The following is a 14,060-nucleotide window of genomic DNA, read 5'->3' on the forward strand; positions in this document are numbered from 1 at the left end:
TGGAGGTCTGCTGGTTTTGGTGTGTATACAGCGGAGTTCTTGAGAACCATCAGGCTGAAGGTCCGTGCGCCTGCCCCTGCCCTTGCGACACAAACCTGAACGACTTCTCAGATCTTGGGCAAAAGACAGGAGCTTCTGGTCGTCAGATGAACAAAGACAACTTGGGTTGGAAGAGTCAGCTGGTCCTACTTCCTGACGCGCAGAGGTCCCCTGTCCTACAGCTGACAAAGTATTTGCACACAGGACTCAGGCTTACTCTTTGTCCCCCAAATCTAGCAAGAATCTGTACACTTCCAGCAAATGTGAACAAATATATTTAGATATATTTAAAAGAATTAAAAAAAAACATTTCACAAAACATGTTGCCATAGGAATTTTTTAAGCAATAAATGCCCACATCAAAATTTAAACATTGTTCAAAGTATGATTATCTGTACTAATAAGTAATGCAACAAATTATGTAAACAGAGTCAGATACATTTCCCATTTCCCTGCAGGAGTCACTTCCTTCCTGGGATTGAACCTGTCCCAGACAGTTTTCCAGGGGACCAATTAAGAAACTGCTATTTTCAGAGCAACAAAAATAAAAGCTTTTATTTGTTCATTTGAATATAAAACAGGCGTTATCACAGATGTACAAAGCTTACTGGTGGTTTAACATACGAGAAGGTTGCCGTCCTTTGCACATAAAAATTTTGTTTGAAACCGTGATTGGTTGAGTACATGAATTTCTCTAACCAGTCACCACACTCTATGAAATAACGCTGCTAACATTCAACTGATAAAAGGGACAGTTTCCCTTGGGTAAAGTGTCAAGCAGGATTAAATATATATAATAAACAAGCACCATGAGGAAGCCGCCCTGTTGGGTTAGGTCTGTGTTTCAATGTTCATTGTGTACCCTTCTTTGTGCAAGTTGATTACACGGTTTTGTCTGACTTCAAAAGCACAAGGTCACAAGACAAACATTGTTACATTCTCATGAATGATTTATCTACAGCACAATTTCTAATACAGAACGATCCTTCTTTATTGCTGAAACGGGTTTCCTTTCCTTTTTCTTGCACAAATGACCTTTGATCCCAGCCCCCAACCCTTTGACCTCAACTCTAACATGAGAGATGATAGGACGTCACTAACCATGTTCACCACCGCACCGCCTTCCTACTGGAAGTGACACCTGGTTTGTTTGCTTCCGACATCAGCTAGACCTCACAAGTTATCCTGCAACTGTGTTTCCTAATCAGTACATGATCTGAAGCCTTAAACCATCCTTCCCCTTAAACAAGGTTGGTATGTGTAAGAAAATGTCTTTTTTCTGTGTGTGGTGGGGATTCCCCCCGCCCCTCGTAGGAAGCAGAAGACTGTAGGAATGTGTATCTGAAGCGTGTAGAAATATTCACACAGCAATGAAGTCAAATAATATGTTAAAAATCAACTAATTTGTGGAGATGGAAGGATGCACCCCACATGCAGACAAAGTTTTAAAAATGCCACTTAAAATTTTAAGAAAACAAGTAGCCTTGGATCTCGGAAGTCAAACAAAACTCTCTTTTAGCAAAGGGCTTACTGCTGGCGCATATAGCAAAGGCAGGTGAAGACATTGCCTACAATGTAACGAAAAGAGAATCTAAAGTTTGCCCAGCAACAATCTTGGTCATGCATTTCTAGCAACGAGAGCCACTGCGGGGTCATATTGGGGCAGTTACGAGATAAATCACGCTTGGACAGCTGATACCTCTTCTTGGCTGGACACAGATGGGCCAATTCAATCAAGGAGTGTACAGGTGAGACATGAAAATTGGAAGGCGTGTGAGGCGGCGGCGGCGGCAGCAGCAGCAGCAAGAGACGGAAATCAGAAACGTGTCATCCACAGGTGGCGGGATGAAGGCAGCTGTGAGGCTTTCCTGCTCCGGCCAGTGGCTCTGTTAGGAGTCCGGGGGCAGCTCACGCGAGTTCCCTGTGGCTTTTGCTCACGCCGGGGCAGGGAACCCCAGAGAGCTGGCCGAGGAGACGATCTCCTAGGCGAGTCTTTTCCCTTAAAGCTGTTCCGGACACTCTGTCCACTCCATACAGTGGCCATCTGAGGGGAATCAACACAACCCGGTGCAAATGACCACAGAATATCGTTCCTTTTCATACCAAGGACCAAAAGGGGTGACACTAACAAAAATGATGAAGAACATTGTGCAGCGAATTCTTGCAGCTAAGAGAACAGTGCCACACACACCTGCCTTCCCTAATGCCCGCTCCGCGTACTAAGCACATGCTGGCACACCGTTCGCTGTTGCCCCCACAGCAAAGGAAAGATAGTGCACATTTAGCCTCAAATTCCTTCCCCATCTCTGAGATGGCAATAATTTCACTTGCTGGTCTCTGGTTCTAGAAGAAACATTTAGACCGGGCTACCGGCAATCTGTGATTGCTCACATCAGCAAAGTGGGTGTGAGAGAATCTCTCTTTATCTACAGTACAGTGGAGGGGACACCATGCAAGTGACAGGTTCTGCATTTTAAACTTTAAAATCTCCTTTGTTCATTAGTGAATTTATATTTCATATATATATATTTGTTGTGATACTATCCACGCAAGATAATACAACACTTTTTTATATTAGCAAACATTACAAGACTTTAATGTTCTTGAATGTTTTTTCTCTTTTATACTTCTAAAGAGATCAAAATAAATTAAACGTTTTGTACATAATTACATATGAAGAAGTTAACTTATTTTATCTTTTTAGTTTAGTACAAAGTTATCTGCAAGATAGTTGCCGAAATACACCTTATGTATAATTCCTTCTCACTCTATGCTAACTTCCAAGGCCGTATGCTAGCCTTTGTTTCTTCAGTACATTTCTGACAAAGAAAGCTGCTAAAATCTAATTGGAAGGTGCTATTTGGAAGGTTTCCTCGTACCTCAACAAACTTTCCTAAAAGGATAAGATCTAGCAATGGCTTAAATCAGTAACAAGGTCCATGTCATTAAGATTTCATGACACATTAAACAGAGAAAACAATTCTTTGTCACACTACATAAATTGTTTAAAAGAACCCATCTTGAGGGCAGAATATTTTTTAATTGCTATTTTGGCTTAACAAAATACCACATTTACGAAGAAAGCACTTATCCAATAATTAAAAAAAAAAAAAAGAAAAGAAAAGAAAGTTTTTGAAATGGGTTTTCCAACAAACTGAAGGCAGTAATCCAAAGTCCTTCTGAGCAAACTTCAGTGGTAAATTCACATTTCACATTTCACCCCCATGCCAACCAGGACTGCTGTGGAGTCTCGCTGAGGCGTGACCAAAGGCTCCATCCCAGTGAATGTCGCCCTCATGTCTGCAAACTTCAGTGACACTGGGAAAAACGCTTCCTTCCCTGGAAAGGTCCATGGGAGCCAGAGACGAGACTACATGTTGTAGGCCACATAGATGGGGTCCAGCTGGTCGGCCAAAAACCCGTCACGCAGGTGCATGCGCTGCTTCTCTCCCCGGGAGTTGATGGGGATCACACCGATGTCCACCACAACCACCACCCCCACCACCAGGTAGTGCTCCTCCAGGACCACATTGGTCACCAAGGGGACCAGGTCCAAGGCTTCTTGCTCTGACCCATCAAGCTCAACCACCACCACCAGCAAATTTGTCCAGGTGAACACAGCGCTGCAAGAGAGAGAAAATCATCACTATACAGCGAGGTTTTTATTGAACAACTAGGCTTTCTTGTCAACAAGTCCCATCCATCTGGCTCTCTTTGGATGTGCCTGTGCGTGACCATCTCTCCGAGCCCACGGCCGTCAGCTCGTTAAGTGCCACACACAAGCCTGTCGCTGGCGTTTTCTAACGGTGGCACTCATGGTGGCTGCTGCGTGTGCACGTGATCTCTGTGCTAGGCATCACCCTGACAGCGGCCCTGCCCTCTGCCCTCAGCCGCTGCCGAGGGACACGCCACGGTCGGGTAGCACGGGAGCCCCACCACCTGTGCGCTGTGCCCCTGAGGTGAAGCCTGTGTCCCCCGCCTTGGGCCTGGGGCTGGTATGCAATGAGGCCAGGGGTAAGTCAGCAGAGGCTGGAGAACAGCTGGGGCTTTGGGGCTGGTCCTGCCCTGCCTGGGCCACAGGGGGAGGGGGGCACTGAGGGAGCACGAGCAGCATGGAGAAGAACCGCCAGCTTTGTGTGCAGCTGACCACGGGTCCCGTCACACTGGGGCCAGCTAACCCAGTGGGCAACTGCACACACGGGGGCACAGTAACTGTTTCTGGTACTGAGTCTGGGATGAGCCTAATGCAGCAAGAGGTGACCTGTCTGGGGAGCAATTCCTTAGGAACATCGGAGATGGACCCAGAAGTATTCTATTTGGGATCTTTCAGTGGAAGGTCACCCGGAGTATTTGGTCCGGCCGGTCTGTGGAAGCCTAAGCTTGGTGCTGCTTTCCGCGGCCAGCCACCTGAACTTTCACGGTCGGTCGTGAGAAGGCGGTAGTGAGAGGGCGTTAGTGGCCACTGCTCCTGGTGCGCACGCTCCACTGGCCGCGGAGGTCAGAGGGTCCCAGGCTGAAGGGGCTGTGTGCAGGAGGAGGCCAGGCTCCAGGGGCCTGCAGGGGGCTGCTGGTATCTGCTTCTCCAGCCAGATGCACAGAGGTTCTACGGGGCAGCGAGTATTGGGGAAGCGCACTATGTTTTCCAATAGCTTCAGAACACATTTATCCAGGAAAAAAACCCCACACATCTTGTTTAGAACGATCAGTAAATATATTAGTGTGGAAGGAAAGAGCAGAGAATGTGTTCGACAGATTACTGCTCCTGGGTTTGGCCTGGTGATAAGCGCGTGCACCCAAGGAAACAGTCCTGCCGAGGCCCGTTCCCAAGATGTGCCGGGACTCTTTGTGACTCTAAAATGTTGCTCTGCATGGCCCGAGTGAGCCCATCCTGAGTTTGTGATATCACAGGCTAGATACACATAGTAGCCACTTTGGGCATAATTTATTTATAGCATTTGACACTGAGGACACAGCATTAGGAACCAGGCTGGATTTCTGTATTGGATGGGGGAGGGCTTTGCCATGAAGCTGTGGGCGGGCCAACATCTCCCTCCTCCCAACAGAGCTTTCCTAGGCCCAGAGATGTCAACCTCTGGAGACGACAGATGAGAAGGGAAAGATGTGGCTAGCGGGACCATGCCGCTGTGCACAGTCACATCGAGAGACACAGGTGTCAGCCTTGGTCCGAGATACCTGACAGGGTGCGCTGGCGGAGCAGCACAGGCCCGGTGAGGGAAGGAAGAAGGAGCAAGAACGACATAGTAGGCTGCACTGGGCGGTTGCCGGCGGACAAAGCCCAGCACAATCAAGCCGCTGTCTTTCCGGTGCACACGTGAACAGAGCGGAGCACGGGGCCTGACACGCCTCGGGTGAGGCCACACAGCAGGTGGCGACAGCAGTGCTTAGAACAAAACCCTGAACCCTGGAACAGAAACCCACAAGGGGCAGCAAGGAGCACCCGCCACAGACCTGTGAGGGGCAGACAGCCCTTTGCAACTACGCAGAAAACGCTAGAGGGAGGCGGTGCAAACCAGTCTGAAGTATTTTCTCACAGACACAGAGCTGGAAGGCTGTAACCGGGGTGCGGCCCGGTGCCATTTCTGGGCCAGGGTCTTTCTAGGGCTTCCGTCTCCTGTCTACACGCAAGCGGACAGGCAGCTTCGGCAGATTCAGGGAGAGCAGGCCCGCGTCCAAGTCTGAAGCACAGGACCGTGCGGGGAGTGATGGCTCTCCCATCACTTCCATCCTGCCAAGCTTTCTGTGTTCCCGTTCAGTAAACGCCAACAGATAACCAGCCTGCAATCCGCTCACATGACGCAATGAACGATCTCAGGCCAATCTACCCACGAGGAAAAACTGCTCACAAGACAGTTCGGAACGTGCCTCCCTTTGGGTTCGAGAGCAGCTTCGTCAGGCCTCTGCTGGCTCCGGGACCCACCAAACGCACAAACCTACAGCTACGGGTGCTGAGCCACTTTTCACTCTTAAACACCACGTGAAGGCGCTCCGTGAGCTTGAGGAAGGGCTCCACGCTGCGGCCTCCAGGCCAGCCCCAGGCACCGTGGGCCACCGTCAACACCGCCAACCAAATGGACCAGGGAGGGAGGGAGCCCAGCTCCAGGAGGACAGGCCCCGGGGCCCCCGGCCTGCTGGAGGGCATCTGGTGTAACTGCCTCCCGTCTGAGCCTTACGGCCTGTGAAGGACCCTCACTCTGAAGTGCCTGCTCGTGCGCCTGTGTGCAGTCTGTTTTCCCCATGTGACCCTCTCGCAGACTCAACGCAAGTAAGTGACAATTTCCGGGACTCTCTCTCCAGGCGCATCGTTCTCAGGAAAACCCGCAATCTGTGGACTCTACGCCAAGAGTGCCCTTTTGCGGCTAAGTTATCAGCCCCGAAGGTAAAGGTCTACAATCCAAAGCCGAGGCTCTCCTGCACAGGCCCCCCGTCCATTCCCAATGCCACACAGTCTCTGTCCCGTGCCACTGTGCACACGTCCACCCACTACTCACCATTCTGTGACGCTTTTGTGGGCTCTGATGACTGAGGTCTCGATGTCTATCGGGTGATACCTCATCCCCCGCAGCTCCATTGCCTCATCCAGAGCCCCCACCACATACAGGGCATCGTGACGCTCTGTGTAGGGAACGGAAAACGTGTGTGAACTTCGCCACAACGGTGCTCGAGCTGCTTAAAAACAAAGTCTAAAACTACTCCTGACTGCGAGGTGCAAAGGAGTGGGGCCACTGAGCGAGGGTAGCAAGCTCCTTTCTACCAGGGTCGCTGTGCTCCCAAGGAAATGGCCGGGCCAGCACTGCAGTCTCCTGGGAGGGCTGCTCTCACACCTGTAACGTCGCTCCGCACCTCAACACCACGGAGTAGAGTGCGTTCTCGGGCCAGCTTCTGTGCACCTGCAGTAGGCCAGCCCACGTTCCTTGCAGCCCTCAGCCCCAGTGGGGCCGGCAGACACACCCCAACCCTCAGAGTGCTCTCCCAAAGCCCTAGGGTCAGGGTGCAGCAGCAGAGCCAAAATTAAACCTGGTTCCCTCTGATGTCATCACATGAGGTCTAAACTCATTCTACCTCTCAGTAGGAAAAAAAAGCAGAGTTTCTGATAATGCTCATAAACAAAGGTTTCCTTAGCTCATGTAACCGTGAAACATCTTCTCACTCATGCAAACCTCAGACAGGGGCAACATGCAGTCAGTCCGTCTTTCCTTAAAAGTAAGGAGACACCCTCAACCTTTAGGGTGGTAAGTATATCCGAGAGTATTTGAAAGAAGCGATCGACATACAGAATACCAGAAAAGAAGTCTTTTCCAGTTTTAAGTCAGATGAGATGAGGACATTTATTTGCTGGCCTCTAACTATTAATACAGCAGGGACTCCAGTCTTTTGGGGGGGGGGGGGTCACAGAGCTGAGGACAACAGCGCTGTCCCAGCACCCCCGACCCAAATGCCACAGGGTGGGACCTATCCCACCTCCTGAAGAGGTCCTGGGAATCCCAGATAACACCCTCCAATAAAATAGCCTATGGTTTTCCCAAATTGCAAACATGATACAAACACGATGCCAAAATATTTTTGTGCTTTGCTTTCCCCCTAAATTCACGCCAGTTCAGCCCGGCTCACAGAGCTCCCGCCATGCAGCTGTGTCTGGAAGCCTTCTTGAAAGTCACCTCCTGGGGCTGGGGTCTGACAGGATCTCACCAAGAAATCTCTGCTCCCATCCTTTGAAATAACAGAGTCCTGCCTCTGTTTTGAGTAGAACTGGTAGCTGAGACCTTAATAGCAAGTAGGACTTTACATTTTCGTCTTTCGTCACTTCCCTGCCTGGCACCAGCCGCCCTCAGAGGCGGGAGCAGCAGCCTCCATGCGACCACGGCCCGAGCGTCTGGCTACCTCTCCTTCCTGACAGGCCACACTGTCAGGTCCTGCCGCCACCGCCCAGCTGGGGTTGCGGGCGGGCCTCGTTGGGACTGGGCGGCTGCAGGAGGGGCGGGGGTCTGTCCACTGCACTTAGGGGCGCGGTGTCACGGGCAGGGCACACTCTGGCTCCTGTGAGAGCACACAGGACACGACGTGCGGCTTCAGCGTGGACACTCTCACACCCGCCATCCTCTCTTCCGTACTCAGCTGCTTCCTGGCTGGTTTGCAGCCAGCATGTGCGAGGAGCCCCTGGGGCTGGGGTCCCAAACCCACACAAGTTCTCAGGGCCTGGGGACCTGGCTTCTCGACCCACCTGCCTGGGGGCTCTTACCTCCGTTTGCGTCTGTGAGCTCCGTCCTCCGCAGGAACCCCAAATAGCCCGTCCGCGCCCAGACCGTCTGCGTGTCTCCGAAACTTAACCTTGAGTTGAAGTGGTCTGACTGGAGGGACTCGTCTCCATAAATGGTGAAGTAGCCACTGGCGTTGTGGGCACTGTGAACCCAGATCTGTTCAGGAAGCAACAGAATTGGGTGAGTTCACCTGGGAACATCCCTGGGGAAGAAACTACGGGCGCAGGGCAGCAGCTGATCAAGGCGCCCTCAAGGCAGGAACAAGGCCACGTGAGTCTCACGCAGGCTTCTGGGGGGGATACACAGAGGCGCGAAGCAGAGCACCAAGCTGTCCACCTATGGAGAAGCTCGTCAGAACAGGAAGGGTTTGAAAGGAGGCACATCAAGTGAGCGATGTTGTACTAAGCAGTTTCCTTGCACTTATTCAAATATAATGATTGTTTCTAAAAAGCAATTTGGAAAAATGTTGAAAACTTTTATGATTTATTTTTCCCTTTCACGTGGCTTGCACACTTTTGGGAACATATTCCAACACAACAGCAGAACCCAAAACCGACTCAAAGAAGGAAAGGTGTGTAATATCAAGAAACAAAACAGCCCGTGTGTGTGACACTTGGGCAAATGAGAAAGAGCAACATTTTGACTCAAAGTGGTGACCAATGAGTCATGCAGAGCCATGGAAAAGACTCGAGGTTAAGCCAATTAAGTCCCTGAAACACGCATAAAACTGCATGCAATTCTGTCTCTGCAGGGAAAAGAACCAGAAGTCAGGGTCTTCTGGACTACACAGTGTTTCAAGTAAAGACGTTCTGAGCTGGGTTGTTTTCATGATTTTATTACACTGAAAAATGGACGAGTGAGAGACAGTCCACCTTGTCTGCACTGTCCCGTGGCTCTCAGACACTGTGGGCACACCCACAGCCACCCAGTCAGGACCTGCTGAACAAACCCAACCCCAGAGGAAAGAAAAAAGCGACACCATCGTGTAAGGGCAATGAAACTTGTTCCTTCTTCTCAGACACAAAATTTCCTTGTGAAGACACGTTCCTGTTCAGAAAACCAGAGTGAAGTGGGCTCTGATGCCCGGCTGGAGCCGAGGCCACTGGCTAGACAGCGGCACAGGCTGGCACCCTCTCCAGGCACCCAGGACAGCACGCTGTCCTTCCCAGTTTCATTCCTAGGAATTGACTGACTGATTGAAGTTTATTTATTTTGAGAGAGATAGAGAGAGAGGAAGAGGGAGAGTCGCAAGCAGGCTCCTTGCTGATGTGGGGCTCGAACCCACCAACCGTGAGATCGTGACCCGAGTCGAAACCAAGAGTCGGACGCTTGACTGGCTGAGCCCCCGGGGGCCCCGAAACAGACTCGTAAGTACAGAGTATAGACTGTGGTGCCAGAGGGGAGGCAGTGGGCAGGGGCTGAGTGGGGGGAGGGGACCGAGAGGTAAAAACTTCCAGGTGTGAAGCCAACAAATCTCGGGGATCAAAAATGCAGCACAGGGAATGTAGGCAATGGAATCGTCATCATGTTGTGTGGTGACCACACTTGTCCTGGTCAAGAGTCACATCACTGTGCTGTGCACCTGACGCTAACACGACACTGTGTGTATCAACGGTCCTTCAAGTAAACAAAGCCGCTGCGCCCCAGCGCAGTGGCGCAAGCACACATCACAGGTGGCTGAAGAGAGGACAGTGGTGAGTCCTGACCACTGCTCACATCCCAAATGCCTTTTCTGGTTGGGCTGCTGCTTAGCCCTTCGTGGGAATCTCTCGATCACGTCTGAAGATCAGAACTGACGGGATAAAATACTGTACAGGTCTTACTTAGGAATCTCCTTTAAATATGTTCCTAGACGGGAGCCCGTGTGGCTCACCAGGCTTAACACCCGCAGTTGCCTAAGCATCCGACGCTTGGTTTCAGCTCAGGTCGTGATCTTGCGGTTTCGTGGGGTCGAGACCCGCGTCAGGCTCTGTGCTGTCAGTGGGAAGCCTGAGTGAGATTCTCTCTCCCTCTCTCTCTGCCCCTCCCCTCACTCACACTCACACTCTCAAATAAATAAGCTTAAAACAAAAGAGTCTGTTGGTTGAGCAGTGGTGTTTTTAGTAAGCTGTTAGCGACGGCAGCAGGTCTGTGGGCAGCTGGGGAACCTCTGTGAGGAGGGAAGCTGACCATGGGGGGCAGGTGGCACGGCAGCAAGGACGTGGGCATTAGACCCAGTGCCCGCGAGGGGCTCGGCCTTGCCGAGAACAGGAGGGAAGGTGAGTGCACCGTGCCCCTTTCTGATGTCCCTCCCACTGGCTGAGTGGGGGAGGGGGTGATCTAGGGCAGCAGGAACGGGGGTCAACCAGCGTGGGTTTCCTCCTAAATACGAGCGAATGGGTCAAGGCCACTGTTGACTTTCTGACAGAGGAAATGCCTGTCATTCCCTAAACTGCGACCATTTACTGACACTCCATGGTTCTAGGCTGTGGCCTTGTGCCCTGGGCACGTTCTCCATGGCTGTCCCGACGCGCTTCTCAGCACTAAGCCGGCAAGCGTGCGGGAAAGGCAAGAGCTAGGACGTAAGGAAACTCACTCCACGTATGTTCACTATCCTCTGCCCTAAATTCTTTGGAGAGGGCCATTCACACTTGCTCACGGAAATCTGCTTTGCAACCCTGAACTTCGGTGACTCGTTCTAGCGGTAAAGCTTATTTCCGGTTCCTTCCCAGCCAGTGACTTGACCTGAGGCTTAGCGGTGCTTCCAGGTGTTGAGGACGACCCGGCGCGTCCAGCAGGGCGGTCATTTGGTCTCAGAGGCTCCATCTCTGAGCACGCCCCGCAGCTCGCCTCACCCGGGCGGACACCCCGGAACTCACCTCACCCAGGTGGGAGTCGCCCAACGGTCCTTTTGTTTCTGGATTGGCAATTATGATCCGAACCCCCGGGAGGATCTATGTGGCAGAGGAGAACGTTCTGGTCAGTGGACAGACAGGCAGATGCCACACCAGTCAACCTTGCTGTGGCCTTTATGCCACGTGCCTGCTTTCCTTTCTAAAACTGTCTAGAAAGTGGTATGGCCTTAAATCAAAATTACATACCATAACATAATTACTGCGTGACAACCGCATCTCACTGTAATCATTACTGCAATGATAGTGCCTGTATTAAAGTGATCTTCACATTAAGAATCTGGGGACACCTGGGTGGCTCAGTTGGTTAAGCATCCGCTCTTGGTTTTGGCTCAGTTCCTCCCATGGTTCCTGGGATTGAGCCCTGCATCAGGCTCTGCGCGGACAGCGAGAAGCCTGCTTGGGATTCTCTCTCTGCCTCTGTCTCTCTCTGACCCTCTCCCACTTGCGCTCTCTCTCAATAATAAGTAAACACTTAAAAACATTAAGAATGTGAACAGAAACAACTTAACTCAGCGTGATGCATGAAAAATAGGAATTTTCAGACATTTCAATTAACTTTTCAATCGTGTTTAGTATCGTGCCTGACATCATGGCGCGTGAATGTGGATGAAGGGGGAGGTTTGCAGTCGATGCTGAAATAAGGAAGTCACCCGTGGATCGAGGTTTCGGAGATGAGTGTGGACCGAAAAGTGAGGCAGGTGTGGTGGAAGGGAGCAGGGTGGCGGCCCCTGCCGTGCTGTCAGGCGTGTTCTGACTAGAGAGCCTGGACAGCCCTCTCTTTCCTCAATCATGCTTCCAACGTTCTCCTGCCTGTCACTGTCTTTTATCGTAAGATTCGTATCAACCATCTCCTTTTTTTACATTTTTTCCCGTGTTTGTTTATTTTTGAGAGAGAGAGAGAGAGGAGACAGAGCATGAGGGGGTGAGGAGCAGAGAGAGAGGGAGACACAGAATCCGAAACAGGCTCCAGGCTCCGAGCCGTCGGCACAGAGCCCGACGCGGGGCTCGAACTCAGGGACCGCGAGATCGTGACCTGAGCCGAAGCCGGACGCTCAAGCAACTGAGCCACCCGGGAGCCCCGACCATCTCCTTCTTAATGGAAGTTTGGCTTAGAGGCGTTTTGAATTTCACTGAAACCACATGCATCTGGAAGCAAAAGCTGATTCTGCAAATTTGGAATGAAGCCCGTGTGGGTTCAGTTAATCGGACCTTGTAGGGTTGAGCTTCAGTAAGAGCTCTTGGAACGGGTGTCCTGTCCCCTAGTCTGAAGCGTGACACGGTGGCTCTGGTCTCTGTGTCTCGCTCAAGGCTGAGTTAGGGCAGGTAAGCACAGGGTCCTACCATGAGAACCAACTTAGCAGCAAGAATTCTCACTGGCGCTCACACTGACACAGATGATAAAGGATCCAGAACTGACATAAGATGCTTCTGGAATTATGTCAAGTGGAGAAGAGACAGGACAACGGGGGCCAAAAATGAAAAAGAAATCTTCGCTTTGGTGTAAACATACTTCTCACCCTCAACTTGTAAAAAAAAAAAAAAAAAAAAAGACAAACAAAGAAAACATGACCACTGTGGCAGGAACTACTCCTCCCCCCACCCCACCATAACCCTTCCTTGCCTGCTTTCACAGCAACCGATACCTGGGTTTATAGCGAGGCCCATACACACTCAGAACCAGTTTCTAACTTTTCTTTCAGCCAGTGTGACCGTGTGACCGGACTTTGGGTGGCGGTACTTAAGTGTGCACAAGGCAACTCAGAAAACTTCATCTGCATCTTTCCTTTCCTCCTTTTTCTGTTTCTTCTCCTGCTGGCTGGAATGTGAAAACGATGGCTGGAGCTAGAGCAGCCACTTTTGACCCTGAGGTACTCTTAGGAACAGAATCCATGCAAAGTAGAACAAGACAGAAAGTGCTGGGGCCCCTGGAGGTTTCATTTCTTTTTTGTGAAAGAGAAGAAAAACCTAACTTGTTTAAAATACTGTTGTTTTGAGTTTCTGTACTCATGGCCAAACCTATTGTTAAAAATATTCTAAAAAATACATTTCTTAAAATGTCAAAGCTCATACGCTAAGACTCAGGTTTATGGAGAAATACATCTTTCTTCCTTCAATACTTACTTTTCCTGATTCCATCAGGGGCAAGCTGTGAGGAGAGCCTCTTTCCACTAAACGCACTCTACAAAGAGAAAGAGAAGGTATGACTTGGCCGCGTTCTTGAGCCTGTGGTTCCCTTCCTCCATACTTAGCACCTGCCTGGTCAGTGCTGGTCAGGCTGCTGGGGAGCACTGTCCAATGCAATGCACTGTTTAGATGTCCAAGGAAAAAGTGATCCCAGAGCGGACAGTAGCTGTGCTGCGGCAGGAACACGGAGAGAGACACAGGAGGGGCCACAGAGAACAGAGGCCAAGTCCCGTTCGCCAATCATGCATGACCACCGGGAAAATGATTCTGCCTGGACAGGAACCAGGACTCAACTCAGCACTTGCAGAAAAGGAAAGGCGTACGGGTTAGACTGGAGCGCGAATGAGCTCCGGCCATGGGGACAGTGGCCCAGGTCCGCAGAGCACAGAATCGACCTTCTGAACCAGGTGCATCTGACCCCCACGAGGACTGGCCAATTTAGACGGCAAAACCTTCTAGAAAAGAAACTCTTCTCCACTAAAAAATACTTAATGGTGGCTTAATCTTAAGAACCGTGGATGACACTGGTGCTGGTCACAACCACAGCTGGCTGAACCCCCGCGGTGTTCTTTCTGCCACGGTACAAGACTGGGATGCTGTTCCTTCGCCTAGGGGCACTTTTTGTTCACAGAGTGCCATGCTCGACACTCGGGATGAGGGGTGCTAT

At 50.9% G+C, this 14,060-nt stretch overlaps 1 protein-coding gene across 4 annotated transcripts in view; it reads right to left on the minus strand.

The window, feature by feature from the left end:
- Window positions 1-566: 566 nt before the first annotated feature.
- Window positions 567-14,060, minus strand: part of DIP2C (disco interacting protein 2 homolog C) — a 416,639-nt gene continuing 403,145 nt past the window's right edge. For all 4 annotated transcript variants that reach the window (XM_043563220.1, XM_043563219.1, XM_043563218.1 and 1 more), the window contains 5 exons: window positions 13,331-13,388; window positions 11,174-11,248; window positions 8,297-8,471; window positions 6,549-6,672; window positions 567-3,662 (listed from right to left, as the gene is read on the minus strand). In XM_043563220.1, coding sequence (XP_043419155.1) covers window positions 3,410-3,662; window positions 6,549-6,672; window positions 8,297-8,471; window positions 11,174-11,248; window positions 13,331-13,388 — 685 coding nt within the window. In that variant the 3' untranslated portion in view covers window positions 567-3,409. The remainder of the gene's footprint in view (window positions 3,663-6,548; window positions 6,673-8,296; window positions 8,472-11,173; window positions 11,249-13,330; window positions 13,389-14,060) is intronic.

This window comes from Prionailurus bengalensis, chromosome B4 (genome assembly GCF_016509475.1).
Source record: "Prionailurus bengalensis isolate Pbe53 chromosome B4, Fcat_Pben_1.1_paternal_pri, whole genome shotgun sequence".
Classification (NCBI taxonomy): Eukaryota; Metazoa; Chordata; class Mammalia; order Carnivora; family Felidae; genus Prionailurus; species Prionailurus bengalensis.